The sequence below is a fragment of the Lepus europaeus genome, chromosome 17 (assembly GCF_033115175.1).
Source record: "Lepus europaeus isolate LE1 chromosome 17, mLepTim1.pri, whole genome shotgun sequence".
Taxonomy (NCBI): domain Eukaryota; kingdom Metazoa; phylum Chordata; class Mammalia; order Lagomorpha; family Leporidae; genus Lepus; species Lepus europaeus.
In genome coordinates, this window is record NC_084843.1 from 33088803 (window position 1) to 33112839 (window position 24037).

Consider the following 24037-nt stretch of genomic DNA (forward strand, 5'->3'; position numbering starts at 1 on the left):
AGAGATCAAGAAACTCCACAACAACAAAACAAACAACCCACTTAAGAGATGGGCCAAAGACCTCAATAGACATTTTTCAAAAGAGGCAATCCAAAGGGCCAACAGACACATGAAAAATGTTCAGGATCACTAGCATTCAGGGAAATGCAAATCAAAACCACAATGAGGTTTCACCTCACCCCGGTGAGAATGGCTTATATACAGAAATCAACTAACAACAGATGCTGGCAAGGATGTGGGGGAAAAGGGACACTAATCCACTTTTGGAGGGAATGCAAACTGGTACAGCCACTTTGTAAGTCACTTTGGAGATTCCTCAGAAACCTCAATATAGTCCTACCATACAACCCAGCCATCCCACTCCTTGGAATCTACCCAAAGGAAATTAAATTGGCAAATAAAAGAGCGGTCTGTACCTCAATGTTTATTGCAGCTCAATTCACAATAGCTAAGACATGGAAGAAAACTCAAATTGCCCATCAACAGAAGACTGGATAAAGAAATTATGGGATATGTACTCTATAGAATACTATACAGCAGTAAAAAAAAATGAAATCTGGTCTTTTGCAACGAAATGGAGGAATCTGGAAAACATCATGCTGAGTGAGATAAGCCAGTCCCAAAGGGACAAATATCATATTTTCTCCCTGATTGGTGACAACTAACTGAGCACCTAAAAGGAAACCTGTTGAAGTGAAATGGACACTAAGAAACAATGTCTTGATCAGCCCTTGTCCTGACTATTGAGAAACAACTTACTATTTTATTCCTTTTAGTATTTTTTGTTCTACTTAATACCATTGGTTGAACTCTTTAATTAACACACAATTATTCTTAGGCATTTAAAATTAACTGAAAAGTGATTCCTGTTAAATATAAGAGTAGAAATAAGAGCGGGAGATGTACAGTTCGACACATGCTCACTCGGACTTACCCCTCATGGTAGAGCTAGAATTGTGCCAGGGGATTCCATTTCAATCCCATCAAAGTGGCATGTACCAATGCCATCTTACTTATTAAAGTGATCAGCTTAAATTAATAATTGATCAAAAAGATAGGATTAAATCTCAAAGGGATTACATAAATAAAACCTGTGTCTGCAAATAATAACTGATAGAATTAAAAATGAGAGAATGATCCTACATGGGAAGCAGAATACACAGCAAACTCATAGAATGGCAAATGCCCTAAACAGCACTCTGGCCTCAGAATCAACCCTTAAGGCATTTGGATCTGGCTAAAAAGCCCATGAGAGTTTTGCAGGCATGGAAAGCCAAGACAGTGTGGCAAAAAAAAAAAAAATGACCTAAGTGAAAGATCTCTGTGAGTGAGAACCCAGCGGAAAAGAACGGGCCATCAAAGAAGGATATACCTTTCTCTGAAGGGAGGAGAGAACTTCCACTTTGACTATGGCCTTGTCTAAATAGGATTGGAGTTGGTGAACTCAAGAGGCTTCCATAGCCTTGGCAGCTGATGAGAAAGGCCTTGGGTGATTACTGATGTCATAAATAAAAGTGTCAATTGTTAAATCAACAATGGGAGTCACTGTTCACCTGCTCCTCAAGTAGGACTTCTGTCCTCAATGTGTTGTATTATGGGAATTAATGGTAAAACTACTACTCAAACAGTACACCATAGTTTGTATGTCTGTGTGGGTGCAGTCTGTTGAAATCTTTACTTAGTATATACTAAGTTGATCTTCTGTATATAAAGATAATTGAAAGTGTATCTTGACGAAGAATGGGATAGGAGAGGGAGTGGGAGATGGGATGGTTGCAGGTGGGAGGGAGGTTATGGGGGGGAAAGCCACTATAACTCAGAAGCTGTACTTTGGAAATTTATATTTATTAAATAAAAGTTGAAAAAAAAAAGAGTCACACTGTTCCAAAATGGCTCTCCCATGCTGCATTCTCACCAGAAATGAATCGAAGTTTCTGTTGCTCAGCATCCTATCCAAAATTTAATTCCTTCCTTCCTTCTATCCAGGCTTCCTTTCTTCCTTCTTTCCTTCCTCCCTCCCCTCTCCCTCCCTTTCTTTCCTTTTCTTCTTTCTTTCAGTTCTCTTTCTGTCTCTCTCTGCTTCTGGTTTGAATTTTAGCCAATCTAATAGGTGTGTGGTACTATTTCACTGTGGTTTTAATCTACGTTTCTCTATTGACATGATATTGAGCATCTTTTCAATGTTCACTTGCCACCAATACACCTTTACTGAAGTGTCTGTTCAAACCCTTTGCCCATTTTTAAATCAGGTTGTCTTCTTATTAATTTGTAAGAATTGTTTATATATTCAAGATGGAATTCCTTTATTGACTATATGGAATAGTTTTCTAGCTTCTATATTTTTCCCCCAGTTACTGTGAATTCCCAGTTACTAATGTGTAGATCCCTAAGAGACTATTAAGAGTAAACAGAGCAACCACTCACCTCTGAAACTGTAACTTTATTGGTGTGCTTGTAAACCCTTGCTGTTGTCGAAGGGATTTTATCTGTTTCCAAGTCCGTAATATGTTCTTTAGTAAGGAGAAGTCCTTATTTCTTTCTAAGTCATATAGTTGTTTTGTATTACTACAACAATAATGATAGATCAAAAAATAGTGGAACTAACTGCAAACCATTAAAAGTGGCATAGGGGAATGTATTGCATTAATACTTCTGAACTCCCCCTACTTTATTTTTTTTTCATTTTACCCACATATGAAATCTCTGCCTTATTATTTCTTTTCATTTTAATCACTGAAATTCCATAACTAAAAATTCATAATATAAAAACCTTGTTCCTTTATAACTCTGTCTCCACCCCTTTCAGTTGTTGATATCACAAATTGCCCCTTTTTAAATCATTTGTTCCCCATAGACTAGTAATTCATTTAAGTACATTAGTCTCTTAAATCATACAGAAAACAAAAAGTAGAATTACAAACTGCTATTAATACCAGCATTTATAATGACCCATACACTTTTGTCTGGGATCTTTATTTTATCATATAACTTTGGGTTACTTCTAGTGTCATTTCAGCCTGCAGGATTCCCTTGAGAGCTTCTTGCAGGAAGATCTAGTGGTAACACTCCCTCAACTTTTATCTAGGATTGTCTTAATGTCTCCATCATTTTGAAGGAAAAATTTTCCAGTTACAGAATTCTTGGTTAGGAGTTTTTTTTTTTTAATCTATCGTCCCACTGCTTCCAGGCCTCCCAAAGTTTCTGATGACAAATCTGCTGATACTGAGAATCATTTGTATGTGAAGAGTCACTTCTCTTTAGTTGTTTTCAAAACTATTTGTATCTTTGGCTTCAAAAATTTAGTTAAAACATGCCCTGCAACAGGTCTCTGAGTTAATTTTACTTGAAGTTAATTGAATTTCTGAAATGTTTGTATTCATATGCTTCATAAAATTTGGGTAGTTTTTGGTCATTATTTCTTTTTCTTTCTTGCACCTTTCTATCTAATTCTTCTGGATTTCCTACAATGAGTATATTAGTCAATTGATGGTATCTCACATATCCCTTAGGCTCTATTTGCTGTTCTTCAAAATATTTCCTTTTTGTTCCTCAAACCAGATAATTTACATTATCCTATCTTTAAGTTCACTGATTCTTTTCTTCTGCCTGCTCAGATCTGCCTTTTAATCCCGCTAGTGATTTTTCATTTCAGTTATTATATTCTTTAGTTTCATAATTTTTCTTTGGTTTCTGCTTTAATTTTCTCTTTACTGATATTTCCATTTTGTTCATACCTGCTTTTCTTGACTTTCTCTGCATTTTCTTTTCTTTTTTTTTGAGCATCACCAGAACCGTTGTTTTAAAGTCTTTGTTTAGTGGACCTACCATCAGATCATTTTCAAGGACAGTTTCTGTTGATTCATATTTTTCCTTTGAGTCGAGTATACCTTTACTTCTTTGTGTCCTTTCTAGTTTTTTTGTAACATTGAACATTTTAATCTAATAACATAACTCTGAAAATCAGACTGTTCCCCTTCTCCCAAGGTTTCACACTTTTTATTACTGTTTTAATTTATTCTCATAATTGTAGGCTGTGTATGCCATAAGATATAAATATGAGGTCTTCGCAGGTTGTTTTTGTGTCTGTCCCTTTTCCTAGGCATACACTATCACTTTATAATTTTCCTCATATATACAGTTGCTTTTTAATGTCTTGGTTTTTAATATCTGGATCCCAAAAGGAAAAAAAGAGAAAAATGAAGAGGTGGGGGAAACAGGGCACCAGCCTTTTAAATCTCCTGGAAATGACTTCGGCCAGAGAGGAAAGGCTTACAACAATGGGCGGCAGTAAAGGAACAAAGCCCCCCTCCTTGGACCTCTGTAACTACAAGCAGCACTCAGTGATCAGATCCTAGGTCCCCAATATTTGGAGGACACAGTAGTTTATTGTCTACCCTGGCTCCTACAAAATACATGCAAGTTGATCCAGGATGTGAACAGATGCCTGCCATGGGGCTGAAGGGTGGGAGATGGGAAGCTGTTGCCGAGCTAAGTTGAAACTTACCAAAATTGACTGCAATTTACCATCCAAGACTTCACCTGGATGTTAGAAGCCTTCAATAGCTTCCAGAGCTCAGAACAGTCACATCAGATAGATTCTGCCAGCACAGCTGTCTGAGAGGGAGCTAAATTCTTGGTGCTTTTTGCTGTTCTTCCTTTTCCCAGAACCTACCTTCTTCCTTTAAAATTTTAATTTCATATTATTCATTTCCTGCGTTTAGTAGGGAGTTGGATCAGAAGTGGGACAGCCAGGACACGAACATAGGAAATGCTTAACCCACAACTCCAGTACACTAGCATCACTTTGTTTCTGACTTCTGTAGATTCTTTACCATTTCGTCACTTTAACAATAAAGTTTTGCATTTTGTCAGAAATTTTTAGTTATTTTTATTAGGAGGGACATTCAGGCAATCTACTTTACTATACTAGATGAAATAGAATATACAAATGGTTCAAAACTCACCTTATCTGCCAATAATAATCTTCTAAAGATTCTCTAGTCAACTGGTTTATTTCCAAATTTTCATTTGCTAATTTTGTAGCATCTTTAAGTGCTTTCAGCTATAACAAAGAAAAGGCATCTTTTGTTGCATTTCACCCATTTGTTACTATTACTCCAATTCACCTGCAGATCTAGGTATGTGCGGAAGCACAGCTGTATAACTTTTTCCCATATTATTATCTTGTCTCCCAAAATATATTTCATTTAATCACCTTGGGGAAAAATTGAGAAGAGCCTATATATGTCTAAGCAATAAATATATTCTGAGGATGTTTGCCAATCGGTTTATCAATTGATAAAAAGAAATTGCATTAAATCAAGATGGATAGAAATCTACCCTAGCTTTCACCTAAAATCCCATGGTCATAGAAAATATTTTTGTCTGTCATTATCCATACCCATTGCCATCATCAATCCAAATTTATATGCTTGTATTAATAATTATCTGCATGCATCTCTATTAAAGTATGAGGGAATAATAATGTAGGAAAATAAAAATAAAATCAAGAGAACAAGATATACTGCAGAATGTATAAAGTAGCATAACATCCACAATATCCATATGGAAATAAAACTAGAAGAAATTATACTCTAATACACAAGCACAGTTAGAAGCAGTTTGTAGGAACTTGGAGACTAGAGTCAATTGAAACAAGTTTTTATTGGAACACAAAAGAAGACCTAAAACAACAGGAAGACATTCTATATTCTTGAATGAGGAAAGCCAATATTTATAAAGATAAAATTTCTTTCAAAATTAATATAATACAATACAATCACACTAAAGGTAGTAATAGGATTTTAAAAATAGGAGGTGACAAGCTAATTCTAAGGTTCATATAGAAGATTAAATCTATAAAAGCATGCACCTTCTCTCTTTTCCTCTCCCTCTCTATAACTGCCTTTTCCGTAAGTAAATCTTTAAAGAGAGAGAGAGAGGTACAGCAGGTTAAGCCTGCTGCATGCAGTGCTTGCAACCCATATGAGGAGCATCAAAGTCTTGACTGTTCTACAACCAATCCAGCTCCCTGCTCATGTGTCTGGGAAGGCAGCAGAAGATGACCTAAGTGCTTGGGCTCCTGGCCACTCATATGAGAGACCCAAATGGAGTTCCAGCCTCCTGGTTTTTTTTTTTAACTTTTATTTAATGAATATAAATTTCCAAAGTACAGCTTATGGGTTACAATGGCTTCCCCCTCCCAAAACTTCCCTCCCAGCCACAACCCTCCCCTTTCCCGCTCCCTCTCCCCTTCCAATCACATCATGATTCATTTTCAATTCTCTTTATATACAAAAGATCAGTTTAGTATAAATTAGGTAACGATTTCAACAGTTTGCCCCCATATAGCAACACAAAGTGAAAAAAAAATACTGTTGGAGTACTAGTTATAGCATTAAATAAGAGTGTACAGCACATTAAAGGCAGAGATCCTACATATTATTTTTTTTAAATTAATTAATTTTCTATGCCATTTCCAATTTAACACCAGGTTTTTTTTTTTTTTTCATTTCCAATTATCTTTATATACAGGAGATCGATTCAGTATATAATTAGTAAAGATCTCATCAGTTTGTACCCACGCAGAAACACAAAGTGTAAAAATACTGTTTCAGTACTAGTTATAGCCTCATTGCACATTAGACAACACATTAAGGACAGATCCCACATGGGATGTAAGTACACAGTGACTCCTGTTGCTGACTTAACAATTTGACACTCTTGTTCATGGCGTCAGTAATCTCCCTAGGCTCTAGTCATGAGTTGCCAGGGCTATGGAAGCCTTTAGGGTTCGCTGACTTTGATCTTATTCCGATAGGGTCACAGTCAAAGTGGAAGTTCTCTCCTCCCTTCAGAGAAAGGTACCTCCTTCTTTGATGGCCCCGTTCTTTCCACTGGGATCTCACTCACAGAGATCTTTCATTTAGGTCTTCTTCTTTTTTTCTTTTCCATGGTATCTTGGCTTTCCATGCCTACAATGCTCTCATGGGCTCTTCAGCCAGATCCGAAAGCCTTAAGGGCTGATTCTGAGGCCAGAGTGTTGTTTAGGACATCTGCCATTCTATGAGTCTGCTGTGTATCCCACTTCCCATGCTGGATCTTTCTCTCCCTTTTTGATTCTATCAGTTAGTATTAGCAGCCTCCTGGTTTTAATCTGGCTCAGTCTTGGCTGTTACAACCATCTGGGGAGTGAACTAGAGATGGAAGATCTCTCTGTCACTCCCCTCCCTCTCTGTAACTCTGTCTTTTAAATAAAGAAAGAAATCTTTTTTAAAAAGAATACCTAAAAGCATTATAAAAAGAAAAATAATGAGGAGGTATTTGTCCTACTATATATCATAACTTATTAATGAAGTACAATGAAAACAGAGCAGGGCTAGGCAATATCACAATGAAATAAATTCTTAAACTATATAAATTGTGTAGCTAGTTTAGGATAAACCATCTTTTTTTATTAAAAAGACAGGGTGACAGAAGGAGAGGTAGAGAGAGCATAAGATGGTGAGAGAGAGGGTAGGAGAGGGAGAAGAAGAGGGAGAGAGGGAGTGAATATTCCATCCTCTGATCCACTCTGCAAATGCCCATAATAGCAAGAGCTGGGTCAGGCTGAAGCCAGGAGTCTGGAACCCTATCCGGGTCTCTCACATGGTTGGCAGGGATCTAAGTATGTAGGTCATTACCTGCTGCCTTCCCAGGCACGTTAGCTGGCAGCTGGATGTAAGTAGAATAGACAGGACTCAAATCAGCATTCTGAGATGTGGGCATCCCAAGTAGCAGCCCCATGCACTGTGCCACAACACCCACCCTCAAAAGTATTTTAAATAGGTTGGAAAATAATGGTATTTGGATATTAGTATAGTATCTTTTGGGGAAAGAACTGAGAGTCCAATTTCACCCAACCTACAAGTACAGACTCTAAATAAAAGGCCAGAAAACACACACACATATACATATGCATAGAAACACATGTAATAAATATATCCCAAGAATATATAGAGAGGTGTCTGTACTTTTGGTCTGTCAGGAAATAATGGTCACCCCAAACAATCACTTTTCTAGGTTGGCAGGATTTTTCAATTGTTTAATCTAAATGCTTCAGAGATAAACTCTGATTAGTACAGCTATTTGCAGCAATTTCATTCTTTTTGCCAGTGACTGTTATGAGCATAATCATGTGATAAAATTCTAGTCAATGGAATACGAGGGAACATCTGCCAGGGGACAGAGTAGAAACCAGGGAAGTTTCTTAAAATGAAACATTATGCTGCATATTTTGTCTGGTCAGAATGTTGTAAACTGCAACAATCATATGGTTAACCAAGTCAACTTGCTGAAAATGAAGAGTAGGAAATAAAAGGCTAGGGTTATTGATGATATTGTTCAGTCTCCAAACTAACCAACCCTGGAGTTGCTCTGTGGTTTTATAGTTCTATTTTTAAAAGTAAGTAGGTATTAAGGTGCAATTATGGCTAGCTTATTGAGATATCTTGAGGATTCCATCAGGATTTAATGTTTAATTAAATATCTCACTAGGTATGTATTTTCAAATATATTTATTAGTTGACTGAGATTTATCAAAATACCTCTCTGGGAATGGATGGTTAGCCTAGTGGTTAAGATGCCCACATCCTACATCAGAGTACCTAGATTTGATTTCAGCTCTGGCTCTTTACTCCAGCTTCTTGCCAATGCAGACCCTGGGAAGCAGTGGTGAAAGTAACTGGGTTCCTGCTTCCCATGTGGGAGACCTGAGTTGTATTCTCTGCTCCTTACTTTGGCTCTGGCCCAGCCCTGGCTTTTGTGGTTATTTGGGGAGAGATACAGAGAATAAAAGTTCTGCCTACCTGGCTTGCTCTCTTTGTCAAATAAAGTTTTTAAAAAATACTTCTGAGAGAACATTAGTTAACAAAATTATCATGGATTAGAAACTCAGCAGAGTTTAAATTAATTTATGTTTGTAAAAACAATCAGTTTGATTTCCCTTCAGACTTTTTAGACTCTTCATAACATCATCAGATGATGACCTAGATTAGTCATCCTCAGACCAGGACTATTTACAATTCATATGTTCAAGATACCTAACATTTTTATCAAAACACAGGCACATGGCAATTTTCCTTGAGTAATAAGACCAACAACACCATGGATTAGTAACCTATTTATATGTATGTATTAGCTATCCTGCAGGATTTGTTTGAGGCTGTTTCCTTCCCAGGCAACTCCTTAGTTTCTTTCCAGAAAAATAAAAATTAAACTAATGTTTCAATTGGTTAAATATTCAAAGTGTGATGTAATTTTCTTTCTCTTTCAACAGTAAATGTTCAGATGTAAGAATATAATGAAAGCCATTCATACCTTCTCATAAAGCAGCTGAGGTAAATTCTGTTGCTGCCTGTCTTGAAAACATTCATAAAGCTGAAGCAGCCTAGCACACAATACTTGTTCTTGATTGAAGAGAGGATGATGGCTGAATTGCAAACCCACAATATTGAGATCTAGTTGATACATTTCCCTTTGACCTTCCATTTTGTTCCTGAAAGTGCTTCCAAGGTCAGATTTTACTGCCTTTTAAAAAATATAGGTGCAAAATATTAATTTTATTAAATTTCTCTTGAAATTACAAGTTTTTTTGTAAATAAAAGTAACATGTCAATAGGAGGAAAATCAAGAGAGACAGAAAAGAAAAAATAATAATGATTTGATCTTTATTCTTTGAAATTATGGCTCTTAATTTCATAAAACATATAACAGCTTTTTGATCATCTTGCTGTAAATTTTTATCTTCTGCCTCACTATTGTGTGCTGGCAGAGGCTGGACTTTCAAGTTATAAGACCAATAATCATTTCCTATAGGACACTATAGGAACATTATTACAAAATAATGTAATAATGTAATATTGTTTACAACAATAATGTATTATTGTTGTAATCATGTAATATTGTTTACAACAATAGTTTGGTGACATATGATGGAACAATCCTCTATGGGCCAGAGTTAAATGGTAATTACCTACCTATTAAGACATTTTGTTTCTAAATGAATGTATTGGTGCTCTTATGAAAAATTCCTCTGAGGAACCTGTGTCCTCTAAGCAAATGCTGCATTAATAGGAGATCATCTCCCTTTGTACATTATACTGTCTCTATTTGGGTATCAGATTGTCCCCAAATTAGTTCAAGTCTGTTGGCCTCAGATTACATGCAAAATCATTCTTCTGTGTTTTATTCCACCCTTTTGAAGTAATCACAAATGTTTGCATATGCATGTGATTAGTTTCCAGTGATGTAATTTGAGAGTTAGTGGGTTACTAATCATGTGCAGGTTAACATGAATGCCTAGACACTTCCAGTGAGAGCCATGATCACATTCAACTAAAAAAGGAAGAGCAGGGAGTGCTGTCTCTGGATCCGTCTGGGATAAAATGAAAGGCCCTTCAGTCTGTGCCACTGCTATTACATCTGCTGTTACACTGAAAAAGTTGTTGTCCCACCCTCCCCTGGAATGGTAATGGCAGTACTCCTTCCTTAAAGACTGCAGGCCACCAATATAGTGCCTAATCTCTACCTCCCTATTGACCCTCCTCTTCTTCAGGGAGACAGGAGAACATCATAAAGCTTGTTGTTTAATCCATATCTGGTAAGTGTTCTCTATGTAGGAACCAGCTGAAAGGGGAAACCTTCCTCTTGATTCCACCCAAGGGATTTAGTCAATTGGTAGTAAATTTGTAAACTGGTCATTAACCAGGAGAAAAACATTAAAGGAAAAAAGTGTTTCAATTTTAAACAACCAAATTACAAAAGGACTTTTGGTAATTAAAGTTCCTAAACTAGAGATGCCTGTCTTGTTAAACATAACTGCATTGCTTACTTGCTCTGGGCCTCAATTGGAGTGGCACAAGCCCCTGGTCCTATCCTATTCAGTACCTGATGACTGTGGTGCTCAGAAGCCACAAAGAGTGTAACTGAGATTTTGAAATATCTAACAACAATAAAAGGATGTGAGTTTCTACTAGAAAGCAAAAATTAAAGGTAGAAGTTACTACGGGGTACAAAAATTTGAAGGGCTGTCAAGAAGTGAAGTATTTCATGAATTTTCCATTGCCCAAATGAGGTCAAATGAGTAAAAGTTATGAGGAGTCAAATTTTAATCCAACAACACAAAACAATAAATAGTTAGATCTGTTCAATACTGGGATGAATTCTTTTATGGGCCAGTAAGCTCCCTGATGGACTAGTTGTAAGCAGCAGTTACTAAGGGGAATTAGGTAAGCTTTATGAACCAGACAGAGGTATTACACCAAAAGCACACAGATAAAAGTACAAAAGACATCCAAGCTTGGGGACACATATAAAGTCTATGTAAATATATAAGAGGAGTGTTAGAAGGAGTACAGTGAAGAGCACAGTCAACTCATCAGATGAAACTTTTCAGAAGATATTAAATAAAGTACCTGGCAGAGACAGCAGCAAAGGCAGGAACCTGATACTCAGGGTTTCTGTAACTTTTCATATATAACATATGGGACACAATTTTTAAAAATCAGAGTAAAAGCTAGGACTGAATGATCAAAACCTAGAGAAAAAATACAATAAAAACAAACCTAAAATGGCCCAGATATTGGTTATCAGATATTGTTATGGCCTGGAAAATAATTTGAGTGTTTCCCAGAGAGCCATGTATTAATAAGTCTTTTTTTTTTTTTTTTTGAATATAAGTTTCCTTTTATTTTGAAATTGAAACAGCGGAATGCAGTGGTTTGTCACGGGGAAGAGAAGCGGAGGGTGTGCCCTGCGAAGGTCAGAGCCAGCGGCCCCAACCCCCAGACAAGCACAGAACAGACTCAAGGCTGGGAAGAGAGGTACAATCAGAATTGGGGTGGCGATGGCTGGCAGATTTCCAGCCATGTACAGTTTTCAAAGTTATCGCGATTACAGAGTAAGGTAGCGCTTGTTCTGAGAATCACAAGTCACAAGAGGGAGTGCTCAGCCCTCCCCTCCCCCCACATTCATAAAAATACACCTGCCGCTCTCCCGCGTCGGGAGGAGATGCACACCAACCCCCTGACATCAGGAAAGGGGCTCTTGTGACACATTCTGGCTTCAGATTCTGGAAAAAGAGCGAGAACTCACAGAGAAACAGAGGTGGTTCATTCATGCCAACTCACGAGCTGCTGAAATTCATTCCGAACACCCTCCCGGAGCAGTGGCTTCCAGGAAATCCACACAGAAATGTTACAAGGGGTCCCCCAGCCCCTCCGGAGGCAGTGCAGGGTCCAGACGTCAGCGCCCACGACACACACATACACACACGCCTTCGTCCCTGGAGAGGCCCCGGGAAGTCACCTGGCTGGGAGGGGGAGGAGGTGAGGGGTCCAGGTAGGGCTCCTTGGAACGGGGTACGGGTGAGAAGAGCCAAGGGGACAGAGTGACAGGTGCACCTGTCAGAACAGCTAGAGCGTTATCTTAAACACGTGAAGAAAATCGCCAAAGAGTGAAACTTCATTATGGGGGAAAAAAAAAAAAAGTAAAGTTTGGGAAATTAAAACAATCCAGTGGTCACTGGAAAATATCTCCCTCTTTTTATCAAAAAAATTTTTTTTGGTTTTTTTTTTTTTTTTGTAGTTTTTTGGAAAGTATTTTTAAGGTAACTTTTTTTTCCTTTGGAAAAAGACATCTTTTCCCCCCTAACCTAAGCAAGTGGAGTTGCCACTACTAATTCATCTCTATTGCCTGCTAAGAGGTAGATAAAACAAAGTGAAACGGGGCTTCTAGGAGGAGGTCCATCAGCGGGTGGGGAGGGGCCGGCTTCGCACGGTGACGCTCCCCCACTACAAAGACGGAGGCCGGGACCTCGGACCACCTTCCGCGCCCCCGAGTCAGCCGTCCCGCTGAAGACGGTGGGGGACCATGGGGGAGGCGGGGGACCCCAAAGACAACGGCTGAAGAGGGTCTCAGCTCTGGCCCCCTAGCTTCCTGATGTTGGGGCCGAGTGATGGGCGCCAGGCCAGGCCCAGACCCCAGCCCCAGCCCGTGCAACCCCTCTGGGGTCGGGGGCAGCTACGCCTTTCCTCACCATCTGGTCCAACATGGCTGTAGCAGTGAGAGCTGACGGGGTGGAACATAGGCAAGGAAGGTCAGGGGTGGGGGCCGGAAGAAGCAGTCCCCCCAGGACCCAACCTGTCTGAGTGGGGGTCCTGGCAGGCCTGTCTGTCCCCCGAGGACAAACATTAATAAGTCTTAATCCTCAGACTCTTGTATTAATGGATTGTGGCTGGAACCTAATCTAATTATGGTGTCTGAAGACGAGGCCTTGGAAAGTGGTTCGATTGGATTATGCTGATAGATTGGAGACCATGACTGAATCGTGCTGCATGAGGAGGACAGACTGCACAGAGAGCAGATGAAGGCCATTGCTCCCTGTCTGTCTGCTACCTTCTCCCCTTGCGATCGTCCCTCTGCCATCCTTGGCAGGGCATCACCAGATACTTTAACCAACATGGCTGCCAGCCTGGGACTGTGAACCTCCAAACTGTGAGCCAAAATAAGCCCTTTTCTTTCCTAAGAAGATATTTTACCTGCTACGCCACAGCACTGGCCCTGAAATACCTCATATCCACCAGAATGGTTATGACTTCAACACAGAAAAGACATCAGCAGTGTGATACAGCAGGTTAAGCTACACTTGATATGCTGGCGTCCCATGTTGGAATGTTGATTCAAGCCTTAGCTGCTCTGCTTTCAATCCAGTTTCCTGCTAATATGCCTGAGAAGGCAGCAGATGATGGTCCAAGTACATGGACCCCTGTCACACATGTGGGAGACAAGGATGGAGTCCCCGGCTACTGGTTTCATCTTGGCCCAGACCTGGCTGTTGTGGCCATTTGGGGAATGAATCAATGAATGGAATCTCTCTGTCTTTGTCACTCTGTCTTTTAAATAAACAAGCAGGACAGGGGGTGGTGCGGGGCCGGGCCCCCAGCGGGGTTCTGCTAGAGCACAAGCGGGCGCAAACGCGGGCGCGGGGTTGCAGTCCCCGCCTCCCGCAGCGGAGCCCGACACCTCCACGCACTGGCGCGGAGGGGCACCGGCGGCGTCGCGGGGCTCGCGGGTGGCCGCCGGAACGCGTGTCGGGACCGACCCCCGCGCGGCCGAGCGCCACCCGAGGCGGCGGAGGAGCGGCGCGGCGCGGCTCTGGCGTCGCGGCAACGTACTGTAAGGCGATATTACTTTAATCCTCTTCACATCAATATTTATGGAGTAGCCACAGGTGCCTCATCCTTTAGGGAGAGTTAATTATACATTTGTCGGCCAAAAATAAGTCTCCTAATGATGGATAGAAAATCGTCTTAATACGAGATGTTGAATAATATATCCCTCTCCAACTGATTTGAAATTCCCTATTAATTGTAATGGGCTGCAATCCGTGGGGACGCCTCCAGAGATAACAGTCACCCCATGGACTCCTTTGGGCAGCACAGGGCAGAAGAGCAGCCAACAGTCGTCAGCAGGATGCAAAAGAAATACTGGAAAACCAAGCAGGTCTTCATCAGAGCGACGGGCAGGAAGGAGGACGAGCACGTGGTGGCGTCCGACGCGGACCTGGATGCTAAACTTGAGGTTTTTCGCTCCATTCAAGAGACATGCACTGAACTTCTGAAGATAGTCGAGAAATATCAGCTAAGACTCAATGTTATATCAGAGGAAGAAAATGAGCTAGGCCTCTTTTTAAAGTTTCAAGCAGAACGGGATGCAACTCAAGCTGGCAAAATGATGGATGCCACTGGCAGAGCACTCTGTTCTTCAGCCAAGCAAAGATTGGCCCTGTGTACTCCCCTGTCTCGTCTTAAGCAAGAAGTGGCCACGTTCAGCCAAAGGGCAGTGTCTGACACCTTGATGACAATTAATCGGATGGAGCAGGCACGCACAGAATACAGAGGCGCTCTGCTGTGGATGAAAGATGTATCCCAAGAACTGGACCCAGATACCTTAAAACAAATGGAGAAGTTCCGAAAAGTACAGGTCCAAGTGAGAAATAGCAAAGCTTCTTATGACAAGTTAAAGATGGATGTTTGTCAGAAAGTGGATTTGCTTGGAGCTAGTCGCTGCAATATGTTATCCCATTCACTCACTACCTACCAGAGAATACTACTTGGATTCTGGGAGAAAACAGCTCGAAGCATGTCCCAGATCCATGGGACCTGCGCTGTCTGCCATCCATGTGATTTTGTAGCACTCAAGCGACTACAAGACACTCCAAGCAAGCTTATTGAAGACCACAAAGAAGAACAAACAGAAAGCAGCTTTCTTAGCAAAAACCTCCACAAGTTAGCATTGTCAGTTGAGGAAGTGAGCTTAGGGAATGAGCCAGCAGTTGCAAAAGATCTGCCTGTGGATTCACTGGAAGGAGAAGATTTTGAGAAGGAATTCTCGTTCCTGAACAGCATCCTGAGCCCCAGCTCCTCGGGCACGGGTGAATCCCCCCCGGAGGGCCAGACGGCCTCTGGGAGCCCCCATGCCAGCCTCGCGCCCCAGGAGTCTCCCGTGGGGCCCGAGCCTCTCGCTCACGCGTCTCAGTTCCTCCCCTCCCAGCTCTTTGACCTTGGCCTCCATGCTGCCGGAGCGTTCAACAGCTGGGTCCAAGAGCGATCAGAACTTCCTCTTTTACACAGTGATAACCAGCCAGTGCCTTCACAGAGTCCAAAGAAATTAACAAGATCTTCCAAGAATGGTAACCAAGACATGTCAGCCTGGTTCAATCTATTTGCAGACTTGGATCCACTTTCAAACCCAGATGCTATTGGACACTCAGATGATGAGCTTCTCAATGCTTGACTGAAGTTGTGTCATTTTCATGGCCTTGAGACATCAATTTTGCAACATATTGCCTTTGTGGAAAGGAATTTCTTTGTAACCCACACACAAAATTATGGTGTTTGTGAATATAACACCTCTCGGCCAACTTTAGACAGATGGTAAGGACTGCATTTGAATAGATTCAGTATATCATTAATAGCTTGAATTGGTTTTATGTGGAAAATGTTAGAAATTACGGAGGCTGCAATACTTAGATACCAACGTTTTTGTCACAATGACAGCTCGGGATAATTCTGTCAATAGGAGTTGAAGTTATTTCTTTGGAAAGATGTTTAAGTTGTCTTGCTGGTATGAATTCTGTACGTGGATAAGATAGCATGAAATTGGGTTGTGGTTTGGGGGCTGGTTTTTAAATAGTAAGGGGAGGGGGGATGTCTTGTTATAGAAAACAGCACTAGAGGCAGACCAGGTGTCTTTGTTAGCAAGGCACAGTGAGTCTGAGCACTCAATTGCTATATGAATCACAAAGAACCTTGTACTCTTCTCCATTCGGAGGCTAAAGTGTAATGTTACCTCTCATGGAAAATCATGGACACTCTCCGATTCCATTATTAAATCTTCATGGGGGAAAAAAATTAAAAAAAATAAAAATAAATAAAAAAAATAACAAGCAAGCAAATAAATAAATTAATTAATTAAAATAATTTAACAGACAATACCAAGTGTTGGCAAGAATATAAAGCATCTGGAATTTGTCGAATTTGGTACAAGCCACTCTGGGAAAGTAACACCATATAATAGAACTGAACACAGATAAAGCTATGACACAGTACTTCTACTCTGAGATATTACCCGATGCAAAAAGGATATACATAAAATTATCAGAATATATGTGCAAAACTTTCCTAGTAGTGCTATTAGTAATAGCCAACAACTGGATGCAACTTATATCGTTCAAAAGCAAAAAGGATATATAATTGTATTTGTATATAATGGAGTTCTATACAACAACAAAAATGAGCAAACAACTGCTCCACACAACACAGAGTACCTATTTTATGTAAAACACACAAAACAAATAAGTAAGAGTAATCTATAGTGGTAGAAATTAAAATGATAGCCCAAATACTATTCATTCATTCACTCACTCGATATCTATTTTATAAAATTAGGATCATGTATATTTTTGTATTCTGAGCTTTTCACTTTATAATTTGTCTTGAGCATTTCTTCATGTCATTCAATATTTGTTTTTGTTTTTTTTCTTTTTTCTTTTTTCTGACAGGCAGAGTGGACAGTGAGAGAGAGAGACAGAGAAAGGTCTTCCTTTTCCGTTGGTTTATCCCCCAGTGGTCACTGCGGCCGGTGCTCTGTGCTGATCCAAAGCCAGGAGCCAGGTGCTTCTCCTGGTCTCCCATGGGGGTGCAGGGCCCAAGGACCTGGGCCATCCTCCACTGCACTCCCAGGCCACAGCAGAGAGCTGGACTAGAAGAGGAGCAACTGGGACAGAATCCAGCGCCCCGACCGGGACTAGAAGTTGGTGTGCCGGCACTGCAGGCGGAGGATTAGCCTAGTGAGCCATAGCGCTGGCCTGCAATATTTGTTAAAATACAATTTTAACTTCTACTTAACATTTCATTATAGTTCTAACATTATACAAGACAATAGCTTTAAAGGGTAAATCAACATCACAAAAACATAAGTTGTAACTGATAGTACAAAAATTCTAATCATAGTTACAAGTAAAATACTGTTGGTTACCTTCCTGTATATGGTCTTTAGTGTTGGATTTAAAGATTCTTTGCTTATATTTAGTCTGAAATTCCATGACTGCCTAATAGGTGAAGGTAATGACATTATTTCTCCATTCTCTTCAAACCAATACTTTCCCTATCAAAAACATTTAAGAAATACAGTAATTAAATATTTCACTGAACAAATACAATATACTATCATCCAGTGGTTTGTTAGCTCTTGCACTTGCCTCATCTAGTTTAAGCAGGCGATTTTCCATCTTGTTGCAGGTTTTCTTACATATTTCTGGCTTTCTCTGAATATAGAATCCTTCATCTTCTAAAATGCGTGGCATCATATTTTTTGGCAGTTTACGCTGGCTGATCACTTAGTAACAAAATTTAATTAGTTAAACTAATATTGACCAAATATGAAGCATAAAGGAGCTATTATCAGACCTTACAAATGAAGTATAGCAGTGTGTAATACACACACACACACACACACACACCAGGATCTTCAAAAAGTTCATGGAAATGTATATTATGGAAAAACTTCATGGATCTCAAATGTGTTTGTACCACAATAAACTTATCTTTAATTCCATTTTCCTATGAACTTTTTGAAGTATGATATATACATATATGATGAATGAGTTCTCTTAATTTCCTTAACTTACAGAAGGTATGAAAACATAGAAAACTTGTTATAAGTTTAAATCAGTACTTTTTGTTTATCCAGCATACATAGAAGCTACTATTCTATAATATTATTAAAGACTTGAATATTTCATTGGAAAAAAATATTACCTGGAGAACAACTTGGTACAAAAATATTTGTCGCCTGTTTTTTCATTTGTTCCTGATCATCTTCATATTCAGCAGCTTTTACCTCAAGTAAGTCTGTAAAAATGACTTCTTCCATAAAATCTTCATCTTGACCCTCAGCAATATTTTGTAAATTATCACCAAGTGAAAAGTATTTAGGGTAACTATCATTTCCTGATCTCTGTTGAAGACAAAAAAAGAAAAAAATATACAATATGATTGTTTCCAATGATAAATATAAAGACTATAAAATATACTAGAACCTTAACTGTGAACAGTCTTTTTTACTTTTTTAAGGGATTTATTTAGCTATATGAAAGGCAGAGTGACAGAGAGAGGGATATAGAGAGGAAGAGAGAGAAGGATGAGGAGAGGGAGGAGAGAGATCTTATCTGCCAGTTTACTCCCCAAATGGCTGCAACAGCCAGGCCAAAGCCAGGAAACAGGAACTGCATCCTAGTCTCCCACATGGGTGGTAGGAGCTCAAGTCCTTGGGCCATCTTCTGCTAACCTCCCAAGAACCTCAGCAGGAAGCTGAATCGGAATACAGCTTAACCCACTGTGTCACAACACCAGCCCCTCTGGACAGTCTTTTTTATGTAAGCCACCTAAATCAAATTCTAGCTGAAACTAATTGTAATGAAATTTCACCATAGAGGAACTCATTTAATGTATACAATATGATTTTGCTATAGCCTATATTTGGAATTCTCCAATGAGAGTCTGCTGAAGTAGAATTATAATTTAAGCCCCTCCTGCTCTGCTCTATGGAAACGCTAAAACATTAAAATTATTTTCAACTATTGAGAATGCAAAGTGTGGGGCAGAGTCAAAACACATCAGGCCATGTGGCCTTAACTCTTCTCCTTTTATCTTCATCAGTCAGAGAATAGCAATATCTAAAATGATTTGGTACTGGTATGCTGTTTTCTATAAGGCATTTAAGGAAAACTAAATGAAAGAAAAGATTCAGTATCAAAGAATACAGTGATTACAGTGAAATTCTGAAATGTATATATGGAATATAGGGATGAAGCATAAATTACTAAATATTACATGCTATTTCTTATTTTATGACCAGAAAATTAATATGAACTTGTTCACTAAATGAACTCAGCTTATTTTCAATTTCTTTACTTATCTAATTTGAAATCTATATATTTTAAAGAAAGAGAGTACTGTGAGTCATGCACATACTTCAATTCTCAAAAACATACATTTAGAATAAATAATAAAAACAATTAAACACAGAATTCCTTCGACTAGAGGACCTTACATGGTCCTGACTGACACTAACAGAAGTAATAAGTAATGCTTGTAAGCATTACCCTGGTTCACAGCAAGTGATCATAGCATCACATCCTTTCCAACCCTGTGAGGAAATCAAGAAAATATTTTATATCTAGAAATCTTTGGGGAAGCATTTTTAGAATTCAAACAAGGTATGACACCAATATTTGGGAGCAAGATTTAGAGGATATGGACATGGGACATCTCTTAGAAGATTCTAAATGTGGGCAGGCGCCGCAACTCAATAGGCTAATCCTCCGCCTGCGGAGCCGGCACACCGGGTTCTAGTCCCGGTCGGGGCACCGATCCTGTCCCGGTTGCCCCTCTTCCAGGCCAGCTCTCTGCTGTGGCCAGGGAGTGCAGTGGAGGATGGCCCAAGTGCTTGGCCCTGCACCCCAGGGAGACCAGGAGAAGCACCTGGCTCCCGGCTTTGGATCAGTGTGAAAAGAAGAACCATATGAAAGTAACCTCAGACCTACTCTAGGTCGCCCAGATGAGATATTTGGGACCAGGGCTCCTCTCCTAGCAAGAAGCAGAGTCTTGGCAAACTCAGCCTCTCATATTATAGGAGCTTTCTCTTCTCTGTGATGGGGAGAGTAATTTTTTGTGGACCTTAAAGTCACCAAGTATATGGATTTTCCAGAAAACCCCTCTAAAAAGCTCACTTCTAAACTTCCTCATGCTCAGTATATGTCATTTGTCTCACCTCAAACCCTTACCAACCTAATTTCTCTCAAGCTCACCCCATGAGAAGGAAAGGCAGCCCAAACCACAACCCCTGGTCCTGGCATACTCTGCTGGGTGGGAGGATTAGAGACCGGGCTTTCTTTTGTTTTCCCAGAAATGTTTATTCTTCAACCCAAATAGTGGAGTGCTATGAAGTCAGGTGATTTGTCATTCAAGTGCATGAGCATGTTTGATACCCATTTATTCAATATTTACCCAAATATTCATTGAGTGTCTACTATGCTTCAGGAAGAAAATAAACAAATTGACAAAAAAATATTTTAGATGGTGATAAGGGTTAGGAAAAAAAAAAACATGGTAAAGAAATAGCAGACACTGGGCTGGGTGAATTGAGGGATATTATTTCAGATACTGTTGTCAAACACAGTATCTTTGATCATATGGCATTTCAACATAGACCCAGAGTTGGTGAGGGGTAGAGAACTAGGATAAAGGAAGAATTTTCTAGGCAGATAAACAGGTGCAAAGACTGTTAAGACAAGAGCATAGTGTAAGTAATGAAGAAGAAAGAAGCTAATGTGCTGGAGTTAGTGAAAGGGGGAAAGTAATAAGAAATGAAATGAAATGAAATGAAATGAAATGAAATGAAATGAAATGAGGGAGACACCAAGGGGACCAGGTCATATATGCCTTGAAGGCCCCTCCAAGAACTTCAGCTCTTATTTTAAGTGAGATAGAAAACCTCCAGAAGGTATAAGCAAAAGAATGGTCTGTCTCAGATTTTAACAGGATCACACTGAATACTGTAGGGTATTAAATGTAGACTAAAAGGGAAATAATAAATACAAAGAGGAAGTTTGGCAATGATCCAAATGACAGATTATGGGGGGTTAAACTAGGGCAGTACCATTGAAAGTAACAAAAAGTGGGCCAGATTCTGCAATACTTTGAATGTAGAACCAAAAGAATTTGTGATGAATTGGATATAGGCATGTTGAGTAAAAAAAGAAATCAAAGATGACACCAAGGTTTGGCTGAGCAATTGGGAAAATGGAATTGTCATTTACTACTATGATGGTGTTTATATAAAACTATGCATTCATGCACAAGGATGAGCACAGAAAAATATATAAAAATAATCTAGTGGTTATTCAGGGTGGAAGATTTCAGTGACTTCATTTTCTTTTTCTTCATTTCCTGCATTAAGTTTCTACTTGTTCAAAAATTTAAAAAACAGTGTTATATTATGGAAAAAAAACAACAATTAAAGGAAGGAAAGGCGCAAAATTCAAAGAAAGGGGATTGAAAGAGTCTGGGTGATAAGTAGGAACAAATGGGCACCAAAAAGAGACTTGAAAAGAGGCTCTGAGGAATCTGGAAATGACTGACAGATGTCAGAAGACATGAGCTGGGACAATTTGGAACAGAGGTACTGGGTGGCACGAGCCTCAAGAACACTGTGGAGATTTAAAGGTACGGAGAAATTGGAAAAAGGACATAGAGACAGGAGCATAGAGGGAAACTGGTGAGACTGACAAGTTAGGAGGAGATGAGAGATAGACCCATGAAACTCATTGGTACTCTTATTGGAGGAAGGACAACCTACCACAGGGCCACAGGGAGACTGAGGAGTTTGAGAAGGACTGGGAAGAACTGACAGAAATTAGAAGGGACAAGAATGGGACTGAGTGGGATAGAGATTGGGGAATCCATGATGAGTAATGCTGATATGGAGCACAATGTGCAACACCTGATGAGAAGGAGAGGAACAATAAACAAGAACAGGCGTTGAAGCCGACAGCCTGTACTTCACAGCTCTCTCAGTGCGCAACCCTCTGTGTCTCAGTTTCCTCACTTAAAAATAAAGATTATAATATCTGCCCTACAGGGGCTCATTATGAGACCTGAAAGACACAATTCACTTTAAGAACTTAGTAGGCCAGCACCGTGGCTCAACAGGCTAATCCTCCACCTTGCAGCGCCAGCACACCGGGTTCTAGTCCCGGCCGGGGCGCTGGATTCTGTCCTGGTCACCCCTCTTCCAGGCTAGCTCTCTGCTGTGGCTAGGGAGTGCAGTGGAGGATGGCCCAAGTACTTGGGCCCTGCACCCCATGGGAGACCAGGCGAAGCACCTGGCTCTTGCCATCGGATCAGCGCGGTGTGCTGGCCGCAGCACGCTGGCCGCAGCGGCCATTGGAGGGTGAACCAATGGCAAAGGAAGACCTTTCTCATCTGTCTCTCTCTCTCACTGTCCACTCTGCCTGTCAAAAAAAAAAAAAGAACTTAGTATATTGTTGGGCATCCGGTAAGCACTCAATAAATATTAGGTATGAACAGTCAATGCAAAGGTAAGAAGCCTCAGAAGTAAAACTTTCATCTCCCGTAATGAAGAGTCATTTTCTCAAGAGTGAAGTTATAGGAGGGGACAAATCCAACCTGTTCTGAAGACTGACCCAAAGCAGAGTCTTCTTCACCACTCAGAATGAAAAACGAAAGACCTTCATCCAACAAGACCTCATTCTGTGGATTAAATAATAAATCACTACTTAAGGTTGAAACGAATTATTTTCCTGCTTATAAGTGATGGAAATACCTTTTTATAATATGGTAAACATTAATTATCTTATTAATAAAGAAGGAAAAGTAGAACAAAGAATATCAAGTTATATTTAGCTTTGAGACTGGTTGATTCATGAGGGGTTTTTTTTTTGTTTGTTTATTTTAAAATATTCTTGTGACTGCAATAGGAACCAAAACAGAGTTAAAATATCCTCTCTTCTTAAACTATTTCCTCAGCTCAAAGTTTAATTGAAATGCCAGCTCAGGTCAAATTTTTTCTCCCTCTTCTTTTCTGGTCCTCTCAAGCACACATGTGCTTGGATACATGCACAAGTACCACCTCACTCCTTAATCTTTAGTGGAGTTATAGGTAATTAAAAAGTCTTTTTTTAAGATTTATTTTATTTATTTGAAAGGCAAAGTTACAGAAAAAGGGGAAGAGGGGGAGGGGAAGGAGGATAAGGAGAGGAAGGAGAGGGAGAGGAGAAGGAGAGGAAGAGGAAAAGGGAGAGGGAGGAAGGGTCTTCCATCTGCTGGTTCATTCCCCAAATGGCTGCAACAGCTGAGGTTGGGCCAGGGTGAAGCCAGGAGTCAGGAGCTACCTCCAGGTCTCCCACTTGGGTGCAGGGGCCCAAACACTTGGGGCCACCCTCTGCTGCCTTTCCAGGCACATTAGCAGGGAGCTGGATTGGAAGTGGAGCAGCTGGGATTAGAACCAGCACCCATATGGGATGCTAGAACTACAGGTGGTGGACTAACCTGTTTGCCAAAGCACTGGCCCCTAATTAAAAGTCTTAAAAGTGGCATATTCTTAGTTATAAACTTGCTCATAAATAAGCTTTCCTTTTTTAATCTTGTAAAGTCTGGATCTTTGAAATGTAAGACATCACTGCTTACTCATACACATATATTAAATCAAACTGGTTTTTTTAATCTTTTATTTAATGAATATTAATTTCCAATGTACAGCTTATGGATTACAATGGCTTCCCCCTCCTATAACTTCCCTCCCACCTGCAACCCTCCCCTTTCCCACTCCCTCTCCCCTTCCATTCACATCAAGATTCATTTTCAATTCTCTTTATATACAGAAAATCAGTTTAGTATATATAAAGTAAAGATTT

General features: G+C 39.9%; 2 protein-coding genes across 3 annotated transcripts in view; one reads left to right on the forward strand and one right to left on the reverse strand.

The window, feature by feature from the left end:
• Positions 1–24037, reverse strand: part of CC2D2B (coiled-coil and C2 domain containing 2B) — a 123641-nt gene that overhangs the window by 80278 nt on the left and 19326 nt on the right. The window contains exons 6-12 of the mRNA XM_062213940.1: positions 22791–22899; positions 18360–18558; positions 17801–17937; positions 17578–17706; positions 9358–9567; positions 4965–5062; positions 2425–2565 (exon numbers count right to left, since the gene is read on the reverse strand). Of these exons, the coding sequence (XP_062069924.1) occupies positions 2425–2565; positions 4965–5062; positions 9358–9567; positions 17578–17706; positions 17801–17937; positions 18360–18558; positions 22791–22899 (1023 nt within the window). The remainder of the gene's footprint in view (positions 1–2424; positions 2566–4964; positions 5063–9357; positions 9568–17577; positions 17707–17800; positions 17938–18359; positions 18559–22790; positions 22900–24037) is intronic.
• On the forward strand, positions 14419–16143 carry LOC133775969 (islet cell autoantigen 1-like protein). 2 transcript variants are annotated; one of them, XM_062214587.1, is made up of 2 exons: positions 14419–15636; positions 15727–16143. In XM_062214587.1, exons 1-2 carry the CDS (start codon positions 14458–14460, stop codon positions 15832–15834), a joined length of 1287 nt encoding a protein of 428 aa, XP_062070571.1. In that variant the 5' UTR covers positions 14419–14457; the 3' UTR covers positions 15835–16143. The 2 variants fall into 2 exon arrangements, with proteins under 2 accessions (XP_062070571.1, XP_062070570.1); XM_062214586.1 differs by having other exon boundaries at positions 14419–16143.

What these genes read in the sequence shown, in the direction of transcription:
- LOC133775969 (XM_062214586.1), top strand. Translation starts at nt 14,458, where the DNA reads ATGGACTCCTTTGGGCAGCACAGGGCAGAAGAGCAGCCAACAGTCGTC.